Source organism: Rhinolophus sinicus, linkage group LG03, assembly GCF_036562045.2.
Source record: "Rhinolophus sinicus isolate RSC01 linkage group LG03, ASM3656204v1, whole genome shotgun sequence".
NCBI lineage: Eukaryota > Metazoa > Chordata > Mammalia > Chiroptera > Rhinolophidae > Rhinolophus > Rhinolophus sinicus.
The window spans coordinates 149,046,561-149,068,154 of NC_133753.1; the positions used below are offsets into that span (position 1 = coordinate 149,046,561).

At 37.7% G+C, this 21,594-nt stretch overlaps 1 protein-coding gene across 3 annotated transcripts in view; it reads left to right on the plus strand.

Moving 5' to 3' along the window:
* The window catches only part of DMGDH (dimethylglycine dehydrogenase), a 62,441-nt gene that overhangs the window by 24,859 nt on the left and 15,988 nt on the right, over window positions 1-21,594 (plus strand). For all 3 annotated transcript variants that reach the window (XR_012495069.1, XM_074328801.1, XM_019728178.2), the window contains 7 exons: window positions 802-971; window positions 1,364-1,517; window positions 3,176-3,341; window positions 3,808-3,938; window positions 5,159-5,376; window positions 6,719-6,876; window positions 9,124-9,183. Coding sequence is in view for 2 of the 3 variants with exons in the window: in XM_074328801.1 (XP_074184902.1) it covers window positions 802-971; window positions 1,364-1,517; window positions 3,176-3,341; window positions 3,808-3,938; window positions 5,159-5,376; window positions 6,719-6,876; window positions 9,124-9,183 (1,057 nt within the window). In the remaining variant the exon portion in view is untranslated. The remainder of the gene's footprint in view (window positions 1-801; window positions 972-1,363; window positions 1,518-3,175; window positions 3,342-3,807; window positions 3,939-5,158; window positions 5,377-6,718; window positions 6,877-9,123; window positions 9,184-21,594) is intronic.

Sequence of the window (21,594 nt, forward strand, 5' to 3'; positions counted from 1 at the left end):
TCTCCCCACGACTCCCTGCTCATCCAAGTCCTCAGAAGCTTCTCTGAATTTAAAGCACAGATAGACTCACAGTAAAGTCCTTCATTAGACAAGAGAGAGTGGGTAGAATAGCACACGGCACACTGTGATACCCCGTCTATATCAAATTATTTGCCACAATCATGTTCTTTGTTTTAAAGCATCTTCATATGGGAATAAAAAACAAGCCCACCTTCTCCCCCAAGTGACCCATTAGTTATAAAATACAGTGGCCAGTGTTCCTTTCGGCCTCTTTCCCACAAATCCCTGGGTGAGTGCCTCTTATCTGAATGCTTCTAAGATAATGGCCCAAGATCCTTGCACAGAAGTCGTTGCCTAAGGGCACTTGAATAAATTCAAGTGATGAGGAGATGGGCATGTCACTGTACAGTGTATGTGTTTCTCTTGCAAGGTTTCTATTAGTCAGGATAATCACAGCTCAAGAGGGCTGACGAGCTGTCAGCCACATCTGCCTGTTGCTTTCTTTCCCACATTCTCCTCAAGTGAGCATCCTTGCTACTGAAGAGCCGTGGGCTATTCTGCAGGTATACATCTCTTGAAACTGTGAAAACAAACTTGCTATCGCTATCAAGTCAGGCACTTTTAATTTAGATGCCTAAACGTATTTTTTTGAGGAAAAAAAGTATAGCATACAGATTGTATTGATTGTTCTGAATAACACAGAACACCCCAACTTTGAGGCCCTGTAAAATATTTAGACATGTTTCATTGTTTGAAAACAACATGTGTTAGTAACAGGATATTTATCTCTGTATTTGAAAGATATGGCATAATCCACGCTGGTGGGGTAGGGAAATATCTCAGTGACTGGATCCTGCATGGAGAACCTCCTTTTGATCTGATAGAATTGGATCCCAATCGCTATGGCAAATGGACAACAACTCAGTACACTGAGGCCAAAGCAAGAGAGTCATATGGATTCAACAATATTGGTAAAGTGCAAATTTCCTGTTGTCTACAGAGTGTGTACTGAAATGACTCGCAGCACCTTTGACGTTATCTGCTTTTTATTCTGTGCATTGTGACAGGAGTGGTTAGAGAATCTAAAAGCATGTGTTTTTCAGACCCAACAAGGAATCTATACTAATGTATATATTTAATGCATAGAGTGCATCAGTAATTTTGTTTTAAATCTATTTGTACTTTACCCTTTGATGATCAATATAAATGACCGCGTTGAGGGTGTTTTCCTTTTTTTACATAAATCTAATACATGTATATGCTTCTGGATTTTAAGCACTGTGTTTTCTATTTTCTGAATCCTTCAAAAGTGTTTTACAGTTTTGGTTATAAGCTATTTAGAGTACTGGTGTTCGTTTTTCAGTTGGTTATCCTAAAGAAGAACGGTTTGCCGGGCGGCCGACTGAGCGAGTCAGTGGGCTTTATAAAACCCTGGAGTCTAAATGTTCCATGGGGTTCCATGCAGGCTGGGAGCAGCCACACTGGTTCTACATACCAGGCCAGGACACTCAGTACAGGTAAGCGAATGACTTAACCTGCCCGTGGCTCTGACTGCAGAATGAAATTTCAGAGGTGGAGTGGAAGGAAATCAGAGAAGTGCCCCTTCCCACCCCATCACTCCACCCTTCCCAAAAAGCAGTGAGCCTTTTCCTACAACAGTTATTTTCTGGTTGTGGAGCCATTAGTCTATCCTGCATGACATTGGCCTACATCTAGGATCCATGTGGCCACGAGAGTCCTACAGCCGGCCCAGGTGAAGTTTGGCATTTTCCAGGAGGTCAGAGGAAACTTCCCAACCTGTCAAAATCCCCACATGCTTTCAGCTGGCTCCTAACTGTTTGTCCTGGTTTCAGATGCCTGGTCAAATCACTTTGCATGGAAATAGTATGGAAATGTGGATTTTTTATTTATCAAAGCAACTGCTTTCTAGTGTGTGTCACTGAGTCATGAAAATTATATATACTGTTGATAAATTAAGTGAAAAGATCATTTACTCGACATCTTTAGGTTAAGCTAAAACATAAAGTATGTCACTAAAACAATTCTCTGAATTCCTCTAAAGTTGTTGCTGTTGTTTTACTTGGGATTAATAGTGATTATGTTTTTTTCTCATCAGAATTCATAAACCAAGAGAAAACAAAAAGCAAATCTAGAAATTAAGTTACCTTTTTTTTTTCATTTTGCTTATTTAAACAGGTTTTGGTGTCTCCTTAAGACCAGATCTAAATGGTGCAAAGTATAGTAGAGGGCCAGTTGCTAATGAATGAATTTGGCCTCTGTAGGCCGCAAGTCTAGATTATCTGGGGGCAAAATGCTGCTTTTGTTTTACCTAAATGACTCAGGTAAATGCCAGATCCATTCTTCACCTTCTGCTATTTCGATCTGGCTTGTTTCTTCTACTATTTTAATAATTAAACTACTGAAAACTCATTTTGCAGACTGAGCATCCTGCTCTGAAGTTAAAATACCACATTAGAAGTCCACTTCGTAAAGTAGAAAGGATCCTGCATAATGAAGCAGGAGACCTTTGTTCCAGGCCCAGCTCTGTCATTAAATAACACAAAGGCCTTGGAAGTCACTTTGTGCCTTTTCTCTAAAAAATGCAGATCCTGGACCAGCTCCTTGCTTAGTGCAGGTGAGGGTCAACCGCAGGAGTATCACCTGAAAGCCTGTGAGAATGCAGGAGACAGGCCTCACCCCAGACCTGCTGTATCAGAATCTGCATTTTAACAAGTCAAGTGATTTGTATTTGCATTAATGTATAAGAAGTATTGGAGAAGATAGCTGTACCCCCTTATATGCTGATCTAATTATGTCCCCCCAAAATGGTATTTTTAAATGTTCCCTAGGTGACTCTAATATATAACCAAGGTTCGAAACCACAGAACGGGTTAACTTCTAAGCTCTCTTCCAGATATGAGAGACCATGGGTCCTATCTATTTTTCTAGTTAATTAAAACTTCATTCACTATGAAATGGGTCAAAGGGATAGATGAATAACTTTAAAAAGTCAGATTCCAACATAGACGTGTGATTTGCAGAACAGAATTTTAGGTTGCATTTTTCCTCCAAAATAGGATTTACTACTAGATGAATAGGTTTGTTAAAATATCCTGGTTCTGTAATTTTTCTGGAAATGAATGACAATTGTTTTATGACAAACATTGTGTTTCAGACCAAGTTTTCGCCGCACAAACTGGTTTGAGCCTGTGGGCTCTGAGTATAAACAGGTTATGCAAAGAGTAGGGGTGATTGACCTGTCACCATTTGGCAAGTTTAACGTCAAAGGCCAAGACTCTATTAGACTGTTGGACCATCTCTTTGCAAATGTCATTCCAAAGGTAAATAACCTTATAAAGGTACAAGGTTCAGGATTCTGGCCCACTTAACTCTAGTCTTTCTCTCTTTTTTTAAACCAGTGCCTTATTGTAGTCCACCTAATGATTTCTGTATGAACACTAGAATTCTTCAACTGACCAAGAGTATTCTAGATAATTTTTCAATTTAAAGTTTTGTTGAATGAATTATCATCCAAGGACCTTATGTCCTTGCTTAATTGTGTCAATAAGACCTGCAAAATTGACTGAAGTATAATTTTTATGACAAATCATTGTAATAAGCATTTCAACTAAGAACTTCAAAATTAATCTTGGGCTTAGGTTTACAGATAGTTCACATAATTGATACAAATGATAAGATTCAGATGTTTTTCAGTGTTGACACCCACATTTTTATCTCCATGTTGTTTTAAAAGGATACATACGATTTTTATTTCATCCTGAGATAATTTTAAATTCTTTTGTGTAGGTGGGTTTTACAAATATAAGTCACATGTTAACACCAAAAGGTCGAGTGTATGCTGAGTTGACTGTTTCTCACCAATCTCCTGGTGAGTTTCTATTAATAACTGGTTCTGGATCAGAACTTCATGATCTTAGGTAAGTGCACACCTAGTAAGAAAATTTTATGTCAATTATACATCGACTCAACCTTAAATTGAGGTTTTTTTCTTTTACCAAAGTTGAAAGTACAACTTTTAAGTGAGGGACCTCGTCTCCACTCCCCTCTAAGAGGAGATCTGTCTATAGTTCTAATAGGACTAACTCCCATTTATTGGGCATCATCAATGTGTTGGAACTCTTTCTACACATTATCTCAATTAATTCTCTTAAGAGGTATAGCTGCACGGTATACGCTATTCCCATTTTCAAGTGAGGAAACTGAAGTTTAGGTTAAAGGAACTTGCTCAAGCCAGTCTTTTTGATTCTGATGCCCACATTCAGTCCACTTCAGTAAGCTGTGTTCCTGGGTGATAGTCTCCCTAGTTCATGCTTTGTGCTCTCTGGTCCACAGCTGGATCTAAGTCGTTGACCTGCCAAGTCGATCCTTCACATGAATCTTAATCTACTGATTACTATAAAATCTGTAGTCTTTAGTCTAGTATTTGAGAAATAAAATTGGAATATTATTGGTTAATAAATATCTTACTGACAGGTTCTCACTCTGGTTATATAATGATGTAAATTACACCCTCCAAGCCAAGATGTATTGGGGGCCATGTTAGTAGCTTTGCTTTGTGTAAATCCAGATGGTTGTTTTATGATAGCTATGTGTAGCTCTAGGGACTGCTCAATAAATTATAAACAAACTCCATAACCAGGTTCCAATAATTCTTCAAGACTTGGAAAACTGAAACTCGTCTTTAGAGTTTTCAATCTTTTCCTTGTGATTGTCAAAGCAATTCTGTGTCTGGTGGCAGGCACATTATTAACTTTCAGCAGCACACGTGTGCCTCCTGTGTACAGGTATTAGAGAAAATTCGGATTTAAGTTAATTTTTGAAGATTGACTCATTAGTTTAAATGCAATGGGGCTGTCACTGTTTAAAATAATGGTACGGCAGAGCTCATTTAAATTGAAGGATCCTTCTGTACTGTGAAAAATTACCCCCAAATTTGTAAGTGGGTGGTTTGGAGAGAATCACTTAACATCTCTGGGACTCAGTTTCTTCAACTTTGAAAATTAGGTGATTATATGAAATGACACCCTGGGGACTTTCTGGTAATTGTAGACACAGAGCATGTCTTCAGAGAAATAGTATGTTACTAACATGCCTTGTTCAAGCAAGATTTAACACAATGTTTATGACTCAAATGCAGGTGGATTGAAGAAGAGGCAGTCAAAGGTGGGTATGATGTTGAAATTAGAAACATCACCGATGAGCTTGGAGTCCTTGGAGTTGCAGGGCCACATACCAGAAAGGTGCTTCAGAAACTGACCTCTGAAGACCTTAGTGATGATGTTTTCAAGTTTCTTCAAACCAAGTCTTTAAAGATTTCCAACATTCCCGTCACTGCTATTAGGATATCTTATACTGGTAAGAATTGGAAAATAACCTGGAATAAGTCTCTAAAACGTAAAAGAAGCTACCAGAAATGTACATTTGCACATACACACACACACACACACACACACACACACACACAGTCATCAGTGTAATTTTGGAGGAAGATTTCCCCTGCCCAACTTTTATGACAATTCTGTCTACTCACTCCTAGTCTGAGAGAGTCATTCCACAGATTTCCAATTGTTATTCCAGTCCTGTAGCTGCCTACCATTTGGAAGGGTAGATGGGAAAATGGGAAGATGATGGGTACTGGAGTGTTTGGAAGGAATATTTTGTCCAGCTGACTCAATCTGAGAACATTCAAGATGGTCTCCCATAGATCGTCTCCCATAGAGACCATCTGAACTATACCAGGCACCTCTCTTAAAGAATTACCACTATCCATCTTTCCTTCTAGACTCTACATACATTAGGGACGTCTTCAGATAGCCCCCAACCTTGTGCTTAGTAGGCATTCGAAACAGAGTTCTTTGGTTCCCCATTGATGCACTGGGCTCATTTTTAACTTCCTCTAGACCTCCCTGTCCCTTCACAGAAGGAGTACTTGGTGCCCAGGCATTGATTCAGTTACATGTTGTTCATGTTCTGGAGTGTCCTGGAAAAACATGTTACCATTAGTCCTCGACATGGGGGAACAAGGAGAACACACAGCCTAAAGGCCACCACCCTTTCCTGGGCGTCTGCTTTTCCCCACCCTTCTTCCACCTAATTGGCAAAGTAGTAATCAGAATAAAACACAAGCAGAATAAAAAACTAAGCAGACGAGGTTAGGTTGAATTTCCTTTGGTTTTTGCCTACAGCTCTAATGGTGAATGAAATGACCAAGTGGGTGATGAGTGGGGAATAGGGTGCATTAGAGACTATGGCTATCCCACAATGAAGACCATTTGAATAAATATCAGTTGCCTATATTTTTAAGCCTCGTGATTTGGGGGCAAGGAGTTGGGGCCCAAGTTGCTAAACCTTGAACCCCTTATCTTGATAAACTGTGCCATGATAATTACTCAACATTATGAACCTGGGGTCAAGGGTCATTACAATCTTTCTGTCATGAGAAGAGTTGTCCTAGATACCACCCTCTGTATGAGAGAGCAGATTGGGCATGAATGCATCTGTGATATGGCAGGCCCCTTTGCCGTGGGGTTTTGTTGCAACTTTTTTTGTGTGAACTGGTGTTTTAAAACTCAAAACTCAGCAGTGTCTATGCTGCATAAATGGAACCTCTCCATTTATTTATATGGTTTAGCTAATGCACGTTAGACCTAGTGGTCATTGTTCTTACTCTGGTATGGCATTTGTGGGTTTATTTCAGGTGAGCTGGGTTGGGAGCTGTACCACAGACGAGAAGATTCTGCAGCACTTTATAACATTATCATGAACGCAGGCCAGGAGGAGGGAATTGACAATTTTGGAACATATGCGATGAATGCCTTAAGACTGGAGAAAGCTTTCAGAGCCTGGGGGTCAGAGGTTTGAAATGCTAGCATCTTCATTAAAATTTTATGTGTATTGTATCTGATTTTTATACAAGGGCTGATTTTAACTGCTTTAACATTGGCTCTGGCAGTAAGAGAAATTATGTATTGTTAGATAACTTTATTTAATTAGGGAAAGAGGTTTTTCTTTTCAATTTCCCAGTTGAAAGTTCAGTGGAATTCTGACATAGTGTTTATTCTGCCTGATTCCTCTTACTTAGCGGGGAGCCCTGGACGTCTGACTCTGTGTGTGGAGCTATAGCTGCTCCCAGGGAGCCTGCCTACCCCACACAATTCGAGGACCACCTTCCAAGTTCTTCCTCCTCCTCTGTCATGTTGCCCATCCTCATTTTCTTCTTACCATGCTCCTTTGGGGGAAATTAAAACAAAAGGTGTCTTTCTGAGAAGCAGAGCAGACAATCTAGTATGTGTTGGTCTAGCCTACTTCTACCATTAATCATGGGCACTAAGGGTTTCTATTTGTATAGTAGTTACACTCCATTTTCATATGTATGAGTTCACTCACCTTCTCACCTCTCCTGAAGAAGGTATTAATTGTGATTCTAGGGCAAGGGCTTGGGAGTCAGGGTATCTGAATTATCCTTATTCGACACACAATCACACTAAGAAAGTAAACAACTTGGTCCAGGTTACACAGAAGTGGCCAGAAGGTGGTTCAAACTCTGTTCTGTTTTATCTCCCATGTGGCAGGCTATCTCTGGACCCCTTCATTTTTTCAGATTCGCTAGTTGTTTCCACAGAAGACAGTGAGGTTTTAGGCCTGAGAGGTGAGATAAGGGATGTGGTAAAGAGTGTACTTCAGAGTGGGGTCTCGGGTTTGACTTTATCCTCCACCACCTACTCTGTGCACTTAATCCTCCACACCTGCTGCGTACTTTTCTATAAAACAGAGATACTCTTTATCCTACAGAATTATCATAGATGTTAGTCTATAATGTGCCTAGCACATAATAGAATGATTTTAACATTCTATTTGAATGGAGAGCAAAGTGGATTTGAAAGCACAGTCAGGGCCCCTTGGGAATTTAGACACTGGGTAGAAGCAAGTGGGCTCTGAGGTGGGGAGGGCAGCCTCCAGGAGCCACTGCAAGAACAAGGAATCTGAGGCAAGCTGTCATTTTGCCGGAGAGGTGCTCTATTAAGGGACTCTCAGCCTAGATGAGGCTGTAGCAGGGAGAGAAATAGAGGACAACTCTGTCTCCACACTCCTGAAGGAATCAAGCACCAGAAGCAGCCTTTGGAGATAAGCACATCTCCACCCTCTTGCCATTCATTTTCTCGTGCCTCCTCTCTGGGAGCCGTCCTCTTAGAGCTTTTCTCCATCTCGTTCCTCCATTTCCCAGCAGTGCCAGCACGCCCTCTAGTGTTATTACAGCAATCAATCTTCTGTGCTTTGTGTCAATTTTATTTTTTCCTGGACAAATTCTGAAACTTTGAGCAGATAAAAAATAATTTTAGAGTTGCTCAAATTGCTTAGAAAATACAAGACAAAATTTTATATCGTGTAAAACAAGTTTACATTACTCATCTTGTTTATGCGAGGGCTGTGTTGTCATTTTTGTTGTTGTTGTTGTTAAGTTTGGCTACATTTTATGGAGTTTAGAACTGTTCTCTTGGAACAAGAGATACCAGTGACAACAAAATAAACAAAGAAAAGCCGTTAACTCCAGGTCTAGTCCCAAGTCGTGGCTTTAGCTCTGACTTGAAGTTATTGTAATAACTGAACTGTATTTGAAAAGATTGAGATTCAACCTATGTTTTTCCCCTTTCCTGAACTCTGTGGAAGCTATTTTCCTACCATCTGCTTTCTCCTGTATTTATCCTGATTCCTGGCTAATTGTAAGATAAGTAAATTACTTCATAACTTTTCAAAACCTAATTATGTAAGATTATTACATAAAAACATATGAAATTCTTGTTTCGGGGAGGAACATCATGTTGTGTTATCCCTTCAATGTTTATTACAATAAAAGAGCCATGGAAACAAACTGTGGACTTTAGTTTCTAACTTGCTATTCAAATAACAGTATTTGCTGAAAGGGTACAGTTGAATTTTAGATTTTAAAAAAATCACTTTAGAGAACAGTCCATAATTTTCCTTTTTCAGAATCTATATTCAAAATCAAAAAGTGTTCTCTTCCCTAAAAAATAATACATGGAAATGATGTTACCGAAATGATTTACACACATCTAAGATTTAAAATGTGTTCTTCCCTTTTAGATGAACTGTGATACAAATCCTTTGGAAGCTGGACTGGAATATTTTGTAAAGCTAAATAAGGTATGTTTACATTCCAAAGTGTACTTGAAGTAAATTTTAAAGATGCTGCTATCCCATGACAGAGCCATGCTTTAAAATTTAACCAAGTGTGATTTGGGACAAATGAGTTTGAACACAAATGCTAAGCATTGCTCGAGTGCTTGATATTAAGCTTTGTCAGAATTTGATCTCGGTTCACACTCTTGCAGTGTGCTTGTAGATGTAAAATAGCCGAATTCAGCAACTTTAATGACTAAATGTATATTCTAAAATAAAATTCGTAAGGATAGGATGTCAGCAGACATTCTCCTAAATCCTGGTGACCTGTGAAGCCACACATCAGCTGATCAAACCTACCGCATTAATGACTCTCCCTTGTTGCTCACAGCACGAAGCAGCCTCCCTCTCATCAGCAGATCTATCCATCTGCTTATTAAGTATCTTAAGTATGCATCTGAGTATAAACAAATGACACATTTCAAATGTGTTCAGCACAAAATGGGTATTTACTGAAAAGCCAATATGGGCCCAAAGAACCATAACTGATATTAACATTCCAAAGAGAACCCCTGCATCCGTGGTTCTTAACTTATGGTTCTCAGACCACACCAGCATCATCTGGAAGCTTGTTAGAAATGCAAATTCTCAGGTTCTGCCCCCACCTACTCAATCAGATTCTCTGGAGGTCAGGCCAAGAAATCTCTGCTTTTAATAAGCTGCTGGGGATTCTGATGTACCTCCATAATTATTGTGGAAAAGCACATTATTAGGCCAATTTATTACAGCTTAGCTTACCTATACAGGTCCTATAAATATATTAATATATGAGGTTATCCCATTGTTATGGACTGAATGCTGTGTCCCTCCAAAATCCACGTGTTGAAGCCCTAACCCCCACGTGATGGTATGTGGAAGTGGGGCCTTTGGGAGGTAGGTTTAGATGCAGTCATGAGGTGGGGCCCCCATGGTGGAAATAGTATTCTTATGAGGAATGGAAGAGAGACCAGAGCCTACTGTGTGTCTGCCATGTAAGGGCACAGCAAGAAGGCTGCCATCTGCAGGCTAGGAAGAGGACACTCACAGGGGAACCAAATTGGCAGGCACCTCATCCTGGACTTCCCAGCCTCCAGAACTGTGAGAAATAATTTCTTGTTGTTTAAGCCGCCCCATCTCTGGTATTTTGTCATACGTAGCAGCTTGAGCTGACTCGGACACCTATTGAGCTGTGTCGTAGTTACTGTAAGAAAACTTGATAGTGCTGCAGTTGGCGGTAGTACTGCAGGTTGGAACAGCAGCCGCTGCTCTTCAGGATACTTGTTAGAATCCCAAAAACAAACCGTCCTGCCTTCGGTGCTAATAAGCTAAAGTAAAGGTTCTTTTCCCATCCTATGGAAATAGGTAAACACATGCCTATGAATCAGGCTAAGGAAACTTTTTCAATGCCCCTGCATCACTTCCCAAATTCTGAGCTAAGATAGTAACATAAACATGTATATTTAGAGTATTAGATTTTTAGGACAAAGAACCTCCAGAAGGGTTTTAAAGGGACTATCTTTCTGAACGTATTCCCCATCACTTTGATTTTATGACTTGCCATCTGCCTCCAGACCAGAGAAAGCAGGTGCTCAGAATTCGAGCAGACCCTACAGCAGATTGCTCCTTCTGATGACAGAAGTCTTGGTTTAGCTGTTTAGAATAAGGATAAAAATGGCCCGGCTCTTGAAAGCACTAAAGTTCTGTTGTTGGTCACCAGTAGGTAAATAGATAACTGACTCTTCTGCTTCAGTGTTTGGGTATTATTGTTTGGGAATAAGGCATAGATAAATGATCTCTTCATATCAAAAATGAATTTTAAAACTCCCTTGATGAAGATGAACAGGTGTGGATTGTGTATTTATTAGTTCCTTTAAATTATTTCAGTAACCAAAGCTCAGCTCAGAGCTAAGTTTGTTGTTTAACAGATAATGATTTTGATTTATGGTATGTTTTTATGATTTCTGAATTGTTGGTTCTCATTCTGGTGTCACAAAGTTAATTTCTAATGTTTTCATTGGGTGAAGGTCCATATAACACAGGGACCTGGACCGAACTGAGCCAGCCTTTTTCAATGACGTTGACTCAGATGGTTAGTTGGTATCAACCTAACCATACTGAGGTTTGCTAATTTCCAAGACAGGTGCCTAGCTTGGATCAATTTTGTTTAGATACTATAGACAAACCTGGTTTTATTGCTCTTCACTTTATTGCACTTCACAGAACTTGTGTTTTTTACAAATTGAAGGCAAGGCTTCAATACTTGAGTACGGCAATGAAGCGAGCTATACTCTTTCTGCTGCCGTAATCTCTCTGCAAGTTACAAATCTTTCAATTTGTAGAAAACACAACATCTGTGAAGCGCAATAAAGTGAAGAGCAATAAAGCCAGGTATGCCTGTATGTAGAACTCCCTGCTAGGCCCTTAAACATTTGCACAGTGATTGTATAAGCCATAATCTGAAGAAAAACATAGAGATGCAGGCTGTGTCCGAGCTAGGAGAGCCCCTGGAGACCACTCAGTACTACCTCCTCATTTGAGGGCGAGAAAACTGAAGCACAGGGAGGCAAAGTGACCCAGGTGCAGTCCAGGGTTAGCCCAGGGTGAACTCCGCCCTCACTAGCGTGCTTTTTCATCCACCACTTTTCCCAACAAGGTCCTTTTCCATAAAGAGCCTTTCAAGGTCCTTTCGGCCTTGAATAAGTGCCCAAGAATTTCTTTTTCTGGGAACAGATATCGTAGAATTTACATGGGCTACATTTTATTAATTGATACCTCCCACAGTCATGATTTTGTTATAACTAACTTTGTGTTTTATAGTAGGATCAGAATCATTCCTTTGTTCATTTTAAGAAGGAAAATAGGTGGGCGAGGAAAGCGACCACTAGGCTTTATTAGGGTGCACTGTGTTCTTGTCAAAACTGGTACAAAATAGGGAAAAGAAAAATGGAGTATTGAAGAAATATTAGATGACAAAGGAAGATGGTGCGATGGCACTTGCTTTCCTTACTTAGAGTTGTTTGAGCCTCAGTTCCCCCACGGAGTTGGCTGAAGTGCAGTAGATACACACGTTTGCACACATTCGTCTAGTCAACATTTATTAAACACCTTACTAGGCCACGGGTCTAAAAGTTAAAACTATAACTCCTGCTGGATCTCAGGATCTCACGAAGCTTGAAACAAATGGTATTTCAGGAACTAAAGCTGTAGGAAATATTCTTAACATTAATTTTGAAAATATCTGCCGGCGTGAGGGTTGTCCAGCTGTACACAACAGTGCCATCTTGTGGACGGTGAGCATAGGAAGCGTTAATCAGAACTGTAATAGAGGTAATGATTGAATAGTTGTATATACTTTTAAATCTCCTCAGTGAAATCCCCTCACCTCAAACAACTCATATCATCATTCTTAATGGTATTAGAATTTTTCCCAAAGGAAGTTACTTTCTGGGGGAAAAATTAGTGGCATTTTTATGAAATTGTAAATGAAAGAAATGCATTAATCAAGAGCAAAAGGAAAATCAGCTGCTTTACGATGGAGTCATAAGTATTCTTGGAGTTGTCCTCTTGGAATTACTGACTCTTTGTCCATTTCCAGAGGAACTCCAGCCAAGATTCACAGAGAATCAAGCACTAAGTGTAATTACATTCATGTTTAAGCAGATTAGAAGAATACTTTTTCTATAAGATCCCTGCCCTCTTCTTTCTCTCCCCCTTTCCCTGTCTTGGGCTTCTAACCATTAGAAACGGAATAAACTGTAATATCCATATTGACCACAAGTTAGAAGACAATGTTGATTCTAGAAAATACAGGATCTCTCTTTGAGGAAAAACTATTTAAAGTATAACTATCAGGTAACCAAAACAAAACAAAACAAAACATGTACAGTGGCAAAGAACCCCAGGCCTGCTACATCCTAAGTATTCAATATGTTAGCATTATTAAAACATGAGAGTGGAACTAAGTCATTGTTAACAGACAACAAGAAAGGAAGGAATTTCTAATATGCTGTAGTGGTAAAAGTACCCAACTTTGTTGGGGATATTTTAGGAAAAATGGTAATAGGAATTGAGGAGGCAGAAAATTTTCAGTGACTCTCAGTCTTGGCTGTACATTAGAATCATCTGGAGTAAGATTCTTTTAATCATATGATGCTTTAAAAAAATTCTGAGGCTCAGACTACACCCCAGATCAATTTAGAAAGCTTCTCTGGGGTGGGGACTCAGGCATCAGTATATATATTTTTAATTCCCCAGATGATTCCAGAAAATATTGAGAGTGATTGTTTTAAACCAATAATTTTCAATTAGCTGAACTTTAGTATCTTGGAGAATTTTTTAAAAATTCCCTGATGCCCTATCCCCCAGGGGTCCTCAATGCGTGGTTCACAGGACAGCAGCATCAATGTTACCTTGGGATTTGTTAAAAATGCAAGTTGAATACTATTCCAGACCCCCAAAATCAGAAACTCTGGGGGCGGGGCCCAACAGTCTATTTTACAGCCCTCCAGGTGATTCTGAAGCATGCTCAAGTTAGAGAACACTGACCTACCCCAAACCAATTGGATCAACTCGGGCAGGGGCGGGGCGGGGGGGGGGCGTTAAGGGGTAGAGGGGCATGGGGTATGGGGGGGTAGGTTCTGGGATTCTTGGTTTTATTAGACAATGAAGATTGAGAACCACTGTCTTAGTTATTTTAACCTCATGCCTGCTGTGGTCCTATGAATAAACAGGAAAGCAGAAAAACAGGTAGATTGGTCAGAGGACAGTGCTATAGAATCTGTAAAGAATTGGAAACGAGTCAATAGATGTATGACCCGTTTTGGCTAGCCTGCCGGTTAATACATTCTACCCTGTCTTTTTTTTTTCGCAACTGGGCAATAAATGATTTTTTTTTTTAAAATATCAAATTTTAGCTGTGTAACCTTGTAAAAGCTACTTGTATTTAACTTCATTTTGCCCCTGAGCTTGCTGATCTATGAAATGAGGGCTCCCTTGCATATCTAAAATTGTACAAAATACCAGCTACCAGAGTGGTTGGTGACACTGGTGCTATGTTATCTATACACGTAATTGTGTCATTTTAATTAAGCCATTCTTATTCTCTTACCTATTTCCGCTGCTGAATGATAAAAAAAGAACAGGAAATTAAAAAAAGGAAGTAAAACCTCGGCTGAGATACAGTTTATAATTCCTGAAATATCTGTCAGAGGGTATTAAACTAACAGCTGTTGAATCATTATCGTCATATATATCCAATTTCTGTTGTGAAACATACTTTAATTCCACCCTACAAGCTTAAGTGTACTGGTTAGTTGACTGCTATATAATTTGGAACTTCATGGAAATTTTTATTATTTTTAACAGCTTAACTAAATATGCAATGAATTGACATATTAAAATGTACCATTTGATGTTTTAATGCATGTATATACTCATGAAACCATCACCACAATGAAGATAGTGAGCATATTCCCTTTCCCCAGAAGTTTGTTCATGCCCTTTGCAACCCTGTCTCCCAACCCTCCCTATACCCCAATATGCACCCAAGGAAACTTTTATCACTATAGACTACTTTGCATTTTCTAGAGATTTATATAAGTGGAATCATACAATATATACTCTTTTTGTCTGGATTATTTCACTCAGTATAATTAGTTTGAGACTCATCTGTGGTGTTATGTGTATCAGTAGATTGTTTCTTTTCATACTAAGTTGGATTCCATTGTATGTATATACCACAGTTTGTTTATATACTTATTGATGAATTTTTGGGTTGTTTCCAGCTTAGGGCTATTACAAATAGAATGGCTATGAACATTTGTGTCCAAGTATTTGTATGGACACATCCTTTCTTTCCTCCTGGGTAAATACCTGGGTGTGGAATAGCTGGGAAAAATAGCAGGTATATGTTAGCTTTTAAAGAAACTGTTTTATAACATGGTGTACTATTTTATATTTTACATTTTCACCAGCAGTGTATGAGAGTTCTACTTCCTCCACATACTTTCCAAACACTTGTCACAATCTGTCTTCTTTACTTAGTTATTCTAAAAGATATGTAGTGGTATCTCATCATAGTTTTATTTATTTCCTTAATGACTTGATATTAAACATCTTTTTATGTACCTGTCTACCATTCCTATATCTTTTTATGTGAAGTGTTTGATCAACTCTTCGACTTATTTTTAATTTTTCCCCTTTATTTTTGAGTTTTGAAAGTTCTTTATGTATGTATTCTTTACCAGATACATGCTTTGCAAATATTTTTTCCCAGTCTATGTCTTGTCTTTTCATTTGTGTAACAGTGCCTTTCAAAGAGCAGAAGTCTTTAATTTTTTAGTTTAAATCCCTTACTGATATGTTCTTTAGTAGATCATGTGTTTGGGGTTGTATCTAAGAAATCTTTGCCTAACCCAAAATCACAAAGATTTTCTGCTGTTTTCCCTAGCGGTTTTATCAGCTTATGATTCATTTTTACTTAATTTTTGTATCTGGTGCGAGATATGAAGTTTATTTTTTAGCATACAAATGTCCAATTGTTTCCAGCACCATTTGTTGAAAAGAGTATACGTTTTGAACTGCATTGTCTTTGTACCTTTGTCAAAAATCAGTTGTCCATATACGTTTAGGTCTGTTTTTCACTCTACTATGTTTTATTGATCTGCAGACAGTTCCCGATTTATGAATGTTTGACTTAACAATTGTCAACTTTATGATGGTACAAATGATTTTCGACTTTATGATGGTACAAAAGCAATACACATTCAGTAGACAGAGTACTTTGAATTTTGATATTTTCCCCAGGCTAGCGATACTTTCTCGTAATGTTAGACAGCAGCAGCAAGATGATTTTGTCCAACTGTAGGCTAATGTAAGTGTTCTGAGCATGTTTAAGGTAGGCTAGCTAAGGTATGATATTTGGTAGGTTAGGTGTATTGATTACATTTTCGACTTTCAACTAAGGGTTTATCAGTCCATAACCCCATCATAAGTCAAGGAGCATCTGAATTTGTCCTTCTTGACACCAATACCACACTCTCCTGATTCCTATAGCCTAAATCAGGTTGTAATGGTCCTGCAACTTCTTCATTTTCAAAGTTGTATTAGCTATTTTGTGACCTTTGAGTTTTCATAAATTTGGGGGTTTTTTGTTCATTTATTTTGTTCTTTAGATTCCACGTATAAGTGAGATCATATGGTATTTGCCTTTCTCTGTCTGAAATATTTCACTTAGCATAATACCCTCTATGTCCATTCACATTATTGCAAATGGTAAGATGTCATTCTTTTTATGGCAGAGTAATACTCCCTTGTGTATATAAAATAGAACTACCTTACGGCCCATGTGTATGTCCTCTTTGGAGAAATGTCTGTTCAGGTCCTCTGCCCATTTTTTAATTGGATTGAGATTTTTGTTTGTTTGTTTGTTTTGGTTTTTGGTGTTAAATTGTATGCATTCTTTATAAATTTGGGATATTAAGCCCTTATTAGATGTGTCATTGGTGAATATCTTCTCCCATTCAATAGGTTGTCTTTTCATTTTGTTGATGGTTTCCTTTGCTGTGCAAAAACTTTTTAGTTTAATATAGTCCCATGTGTTTATTTTTTCTTTGTTTACCTTTATGAAGAAGCTATTACAAGAAAAAAATATTACCAAGAGCAATGTCAAAGAGTTTACTACCTATGCTTTCTTCTAGGAGTTTTATGATTTTGGGTCTTATATTTAAGTTTTTAATCCATTTTTGAGTTTATTCTTGTATATGGTATGTGAAGGTGGTCCAATTTATTCCTAGGTTTTTAAAATGCAGTTGTAAATGGGATTTTTTTTCTTAATTTCTCTTTCTGACAGTTCATTATTGGTGTATAAAAATGCAGCAGATTTCTGAATATTAATTTTGTGTCCTGCTATTTTACTGAATTCATTTATCAGTTCTAATGGTTTTATGGTAGAATGTAATGACAGTTTTACTTGTTCCTTTCCAATTTGGATATCTTTTATTTCTTTTCTTTGTCTGCTGTGGCTAGGACTTCCAATACTATGTTGAATAAAAGTGGAGAAAGTGGGCTTAAGGAGAATGCTTTCAGCTTTTCCCCACTGAGTATGATATTAGCTGTGGGTTTGTCATATGTGGCCTTTATTTTGTTGAGATATGTTCCCTCTATTCACACTTTGCTGAGAGTTTTTATCATAAATGGATGCTGCATTTTGTGAAATACTTTTTTTGCATCTATTGATACGATTATAGGATTTTTATCTTTCATTTTTTTTTATATGGTGTATCACATTAATTTATTGTATATATTGAACCAACCTTACATCCCAGGAATAAATCCCACTTGGTCATGGTATATGATCTTTTTAATGTATTGCTGTATTTGGTTTGCTAATATTTTGTTGACGATTTTTGCATTTATGTTCATCAAGAATATCCCTATAATTTTCTTTTTTTGTAATGTCTTTGTCTGGTTTTGGTGGCCACATAAAATGAGCTTGGGAGCTTTCTGTCCTCTTGAATTTTTTGGAGTAGTTTGAGAAGGATAGGTGTTAATTCTTTGGATGTTTAGTAAAATTCACCTGAGAAGCCACCAGGACTTTCGTTTGTTGGGAGTTTTTTGATTACTGATTCGATTCTGTTAGTAATAATTGGTCAGTTCAGATTTTCTGTTTCTTCTTGATTCAGTCTTGGAAGATTGTATGTTTCTGGGAATTTATCCATTTCTTCTAGATTGTCCAATGTGTTGGCATATAATTATTTGTAATATTTTCTCACAATCTTTTGTATTTCTGTGGTGTCAGTTGTCACTTCTCCTGTTTCATTTCTAATTTTATTTATTTGGGTCCTCTCTTTTTCTTGATGAGTCTGGGTAAAGGTTTATCAATTTTATCTTTTCAAAGAACCAACTCTTGGTCTCACTGATCTTTTGTGGGGTTTTTTTAGACTTTATTTCATTTATTTCTGCTCTGATCTTTATTATTTCCTCTATCTACTTAGTTTGGGTTTGTTTGCTGTTCTTTTTTTAGTGCCTTTAAGTGTAAGGTTAGATTGTTTATTGGAAATATTTCTTGTTTCTTTAGGTAGACCTGTATTGCTATGAATTTCCCTCTTAGGACTATGTTCCGTATGTTTGCAGTTGTTATGCTTTCATTTTTATTTGTCTCAAGGTATCTTTTGATTTCTTCTTTGATCTCACTGTTGACCCATTCATTATTTAGTAGCATGTTATTTAACCTCCATGTGTTTATGCGTTTTCCAGTTTTTTTTCTGGTAATTGATATGTAATTTCATACCCTTGTGGTCTGAGAAGATGCTTAATATGGTTTCAATCTTTTTAAATTTATTGAGATTTGTTTTGAGGCTTAACATGTGTTCTATGTTGGAAAGTGTTCCATGTACACTTGAAAAGAATGTATATCGGTTGCTTTGGGATGAAATGCTCTAAACATCAATTAAATCCATCTGCCCTAGTGTGTCATTTAAGGCCTCTGTTTCTGTGCTGATTTTCTGTCTGGAAGATCTGACCATTGGTGTCAGTGGGGGGTTAAAGTCCCCTACTGTGATTGTATTATTGTCAATCTCTCCCTTTATGTTGATTAATAATTGCTTTATATATTTATGTGCTCCTGTGTTGGGTGCATAAGTGTTTACAAGGGTTATATCTTCTTGTTGGATTGATCCCTGTATCATTATCTAATGTCCCTCTTTGGCTCGCTATCTATCTATCTATCTATCTATCTATCTATCTATCTATCATCTATTTCTAAGATTGAACAAAGGAAAGTTTAATATAAAGGTTTTTAAGCCCTTGGAAACACAAATGACAGAAGGTCAGCAGTATTTTACATACAGGTTTAAACACTTTGATGCTTCAGCAACTTTAAGTTGTCTTGTGATTTCAAAAAAACACTTATACAAGAGTAGTACTGTAAAGCTAAAGTCATATTTCTATCATAATCTTTTTTTAAAGAATTGCATTAAAATATAGCTAACATGCAATATTACGTTAGTTTCAGATGTACGCCATAGTTATTCAACATTTACATACCTAAAGAAGCTATCACCGTAAGTCCAGCAACCATCTGACACCATATTATGCTATCACAATATTATTGACTATATTCCCTATGCTGTACATTACATGCCCATGACATAATTGTTTTATACCTGGAGATTTGAACTTCTTATTCCCTTTCACATTCCTCCCTTTTTAATTTTTCAATTAGAGTCAACATTCAATATTATTTTATGTTAATTTCAGGTATACAGCATAGTGGTTAGACATTTATATAATTTAAAAAGTGATCACCCTGACTAGTCTAGTACTTACCAGGCACTATACATAGTTATTACCATATTACTGACTATAATCCCTATGCTTTACTTTACATCCCCATGACTATTTTGTAACTACCAATTTGTACTTCTTAATCCCTTCACTTTTTCCACCCTGACCTCACAACCCACTCCCATTTATCACCCTGAAAAATCTAGTACCCACCTGACACCATACATATTATTAACTATATTCCTTATGTTATACCAACATCCACATGACTACTGTGTAACAACTAACAACCACCACACTCCCCATCTGGCAACCATCAAAATGTTCTCTGTATCTATGAGTTTGTTTCTGTTTTGTTTGTTTATTTTGTTTTTTAGATCCCACATATAAGCGACATCACATTGTACCTGTCTTTCTGTCTGACATACTCCACTCAACACAATACCCTCCAGGTCTATCCATGCCACCACAGATGGCAAGAACATATTCCCTTCCATGGCTGAGCAATATTCCATTGTATATATGTACCACCTTCTCTTTTTCCTTTCATCCATCGATGGACACCCAGCCTGCCTCCACATCTTGGCCATTGTAAACAATGCTGCAATGAACATATGGATGTACATATCCCCTTGTAGTGGTGTTTTGGGTTTCTTCAGATAAATACTGAGAAATGGGATTACTGAGTACTTTGTCTCTTGTTTTTTTTGCCTTCGTTTTACGGTGTTTTTTATCTGGTATAAGTATTGCTACCCTACCTTTGTTTTTTATTTCCATTTTCATGAAATAGCTTTTTCCATCCCTTTACTTTCAGTCTCTTTGTGTGTCTTTTGATCTGAAGTCAGTCTCTTGTAGACAGTATATGTATGGGTCTTGTTTTCTTATTCATTCAGCTATCCTATGTCTTTTGATTGGAGCATTTAATTCATTTACATTTAAAATGATTATTGATAGATACATAGTGATTGCTATTTTATTATTCATATTTTTTATCTTTTTTTTTTTTCCTCTTCTTTTTCCTAAAGAAGTCCCTCTACCATTCCTTGTAACACTGGTTTGGTGGTGATGAATTTCTTTAGGTTTTTCCTGTCTGAGAAGCTCTTTATCTCTCCTTCAATTTTAAATGATAGCCTTTCTGGTAGAGTAGTTTTCATTGTAGGTCCCTGTTTTTCATCTCTTCAAATATTTCATACCAGTTCCTTCTTACCTGCAAGTTTCTGTTGAGAAATCAGCTGACAATCTATGGAAGCTCCCTTGTACGTAACTAGTTGCCTTTCTCTTGCTTTTATAATTCTCTCTTTGTCTTTAACCTTTGCCATTTTAACTATGATGTCCCTGTTTGGATTCATCTTGTTTGGGACTCTCTGCACTTCTTAGGCTTGTATGTCTATTTCCTTTTGCCAGGTTAGGAAAGTTTTCAGTTATTATTTCTTCAAATAGGTTCCCTTGATGTCTCTTCTTCTTCTGGTACCCCTATGTTGTTATGTTTGATGTCCCAGAGGTCTCTTAAACTATCCTCATGTTTAAAATTCTTTTTGCTGTTCTGATTGGGTGTTTTTGGTTACCTTGTCTTCCAAATTGCTGATTCTATCCTCTGCTTCATCTAGTCTGCTGGTGATTCCTTCTAGTGTGTTCTTTATTTCAGTTACTGTGTTCTTTACTTCTGACTGATTGTTTTTATGGTTTCTATGTCCTTTTTTATGCTTGCTATCTCTTTGTTGAAGTTCTCACTAAATTCTTTGAGCATCCTTATAACCGTTGTTTTGAACACTATATCTGGTAGGTTGCTTGCCTCCATTTCATTTAGTTCTTTTTCTGGAGTTTTCTCCTGTTGTTTTATTTGGGACATAGTTCTTTGTTTCCTCATTTTGATTGCCTCTCTTTGTTTGTTTCTATGCATTAAGTAGATCTGTTTCATCTCCCAGTATTGCCCAGGGGGCCTTATGCAGTAGGTGTCCTGTGGGACCCAGTGTCACAGTCTCCCTGGCCACTTGTGCCAGGTGCTCCAGGAGTGTCTTTTGTATGGGTTGTGTGTGCCCTCCTGTTATAGTTGAGCCTTTATTACTGTTGGCATGTCAGTGGGTAGAATTGACCCTCAGGCTGACTGGCTGT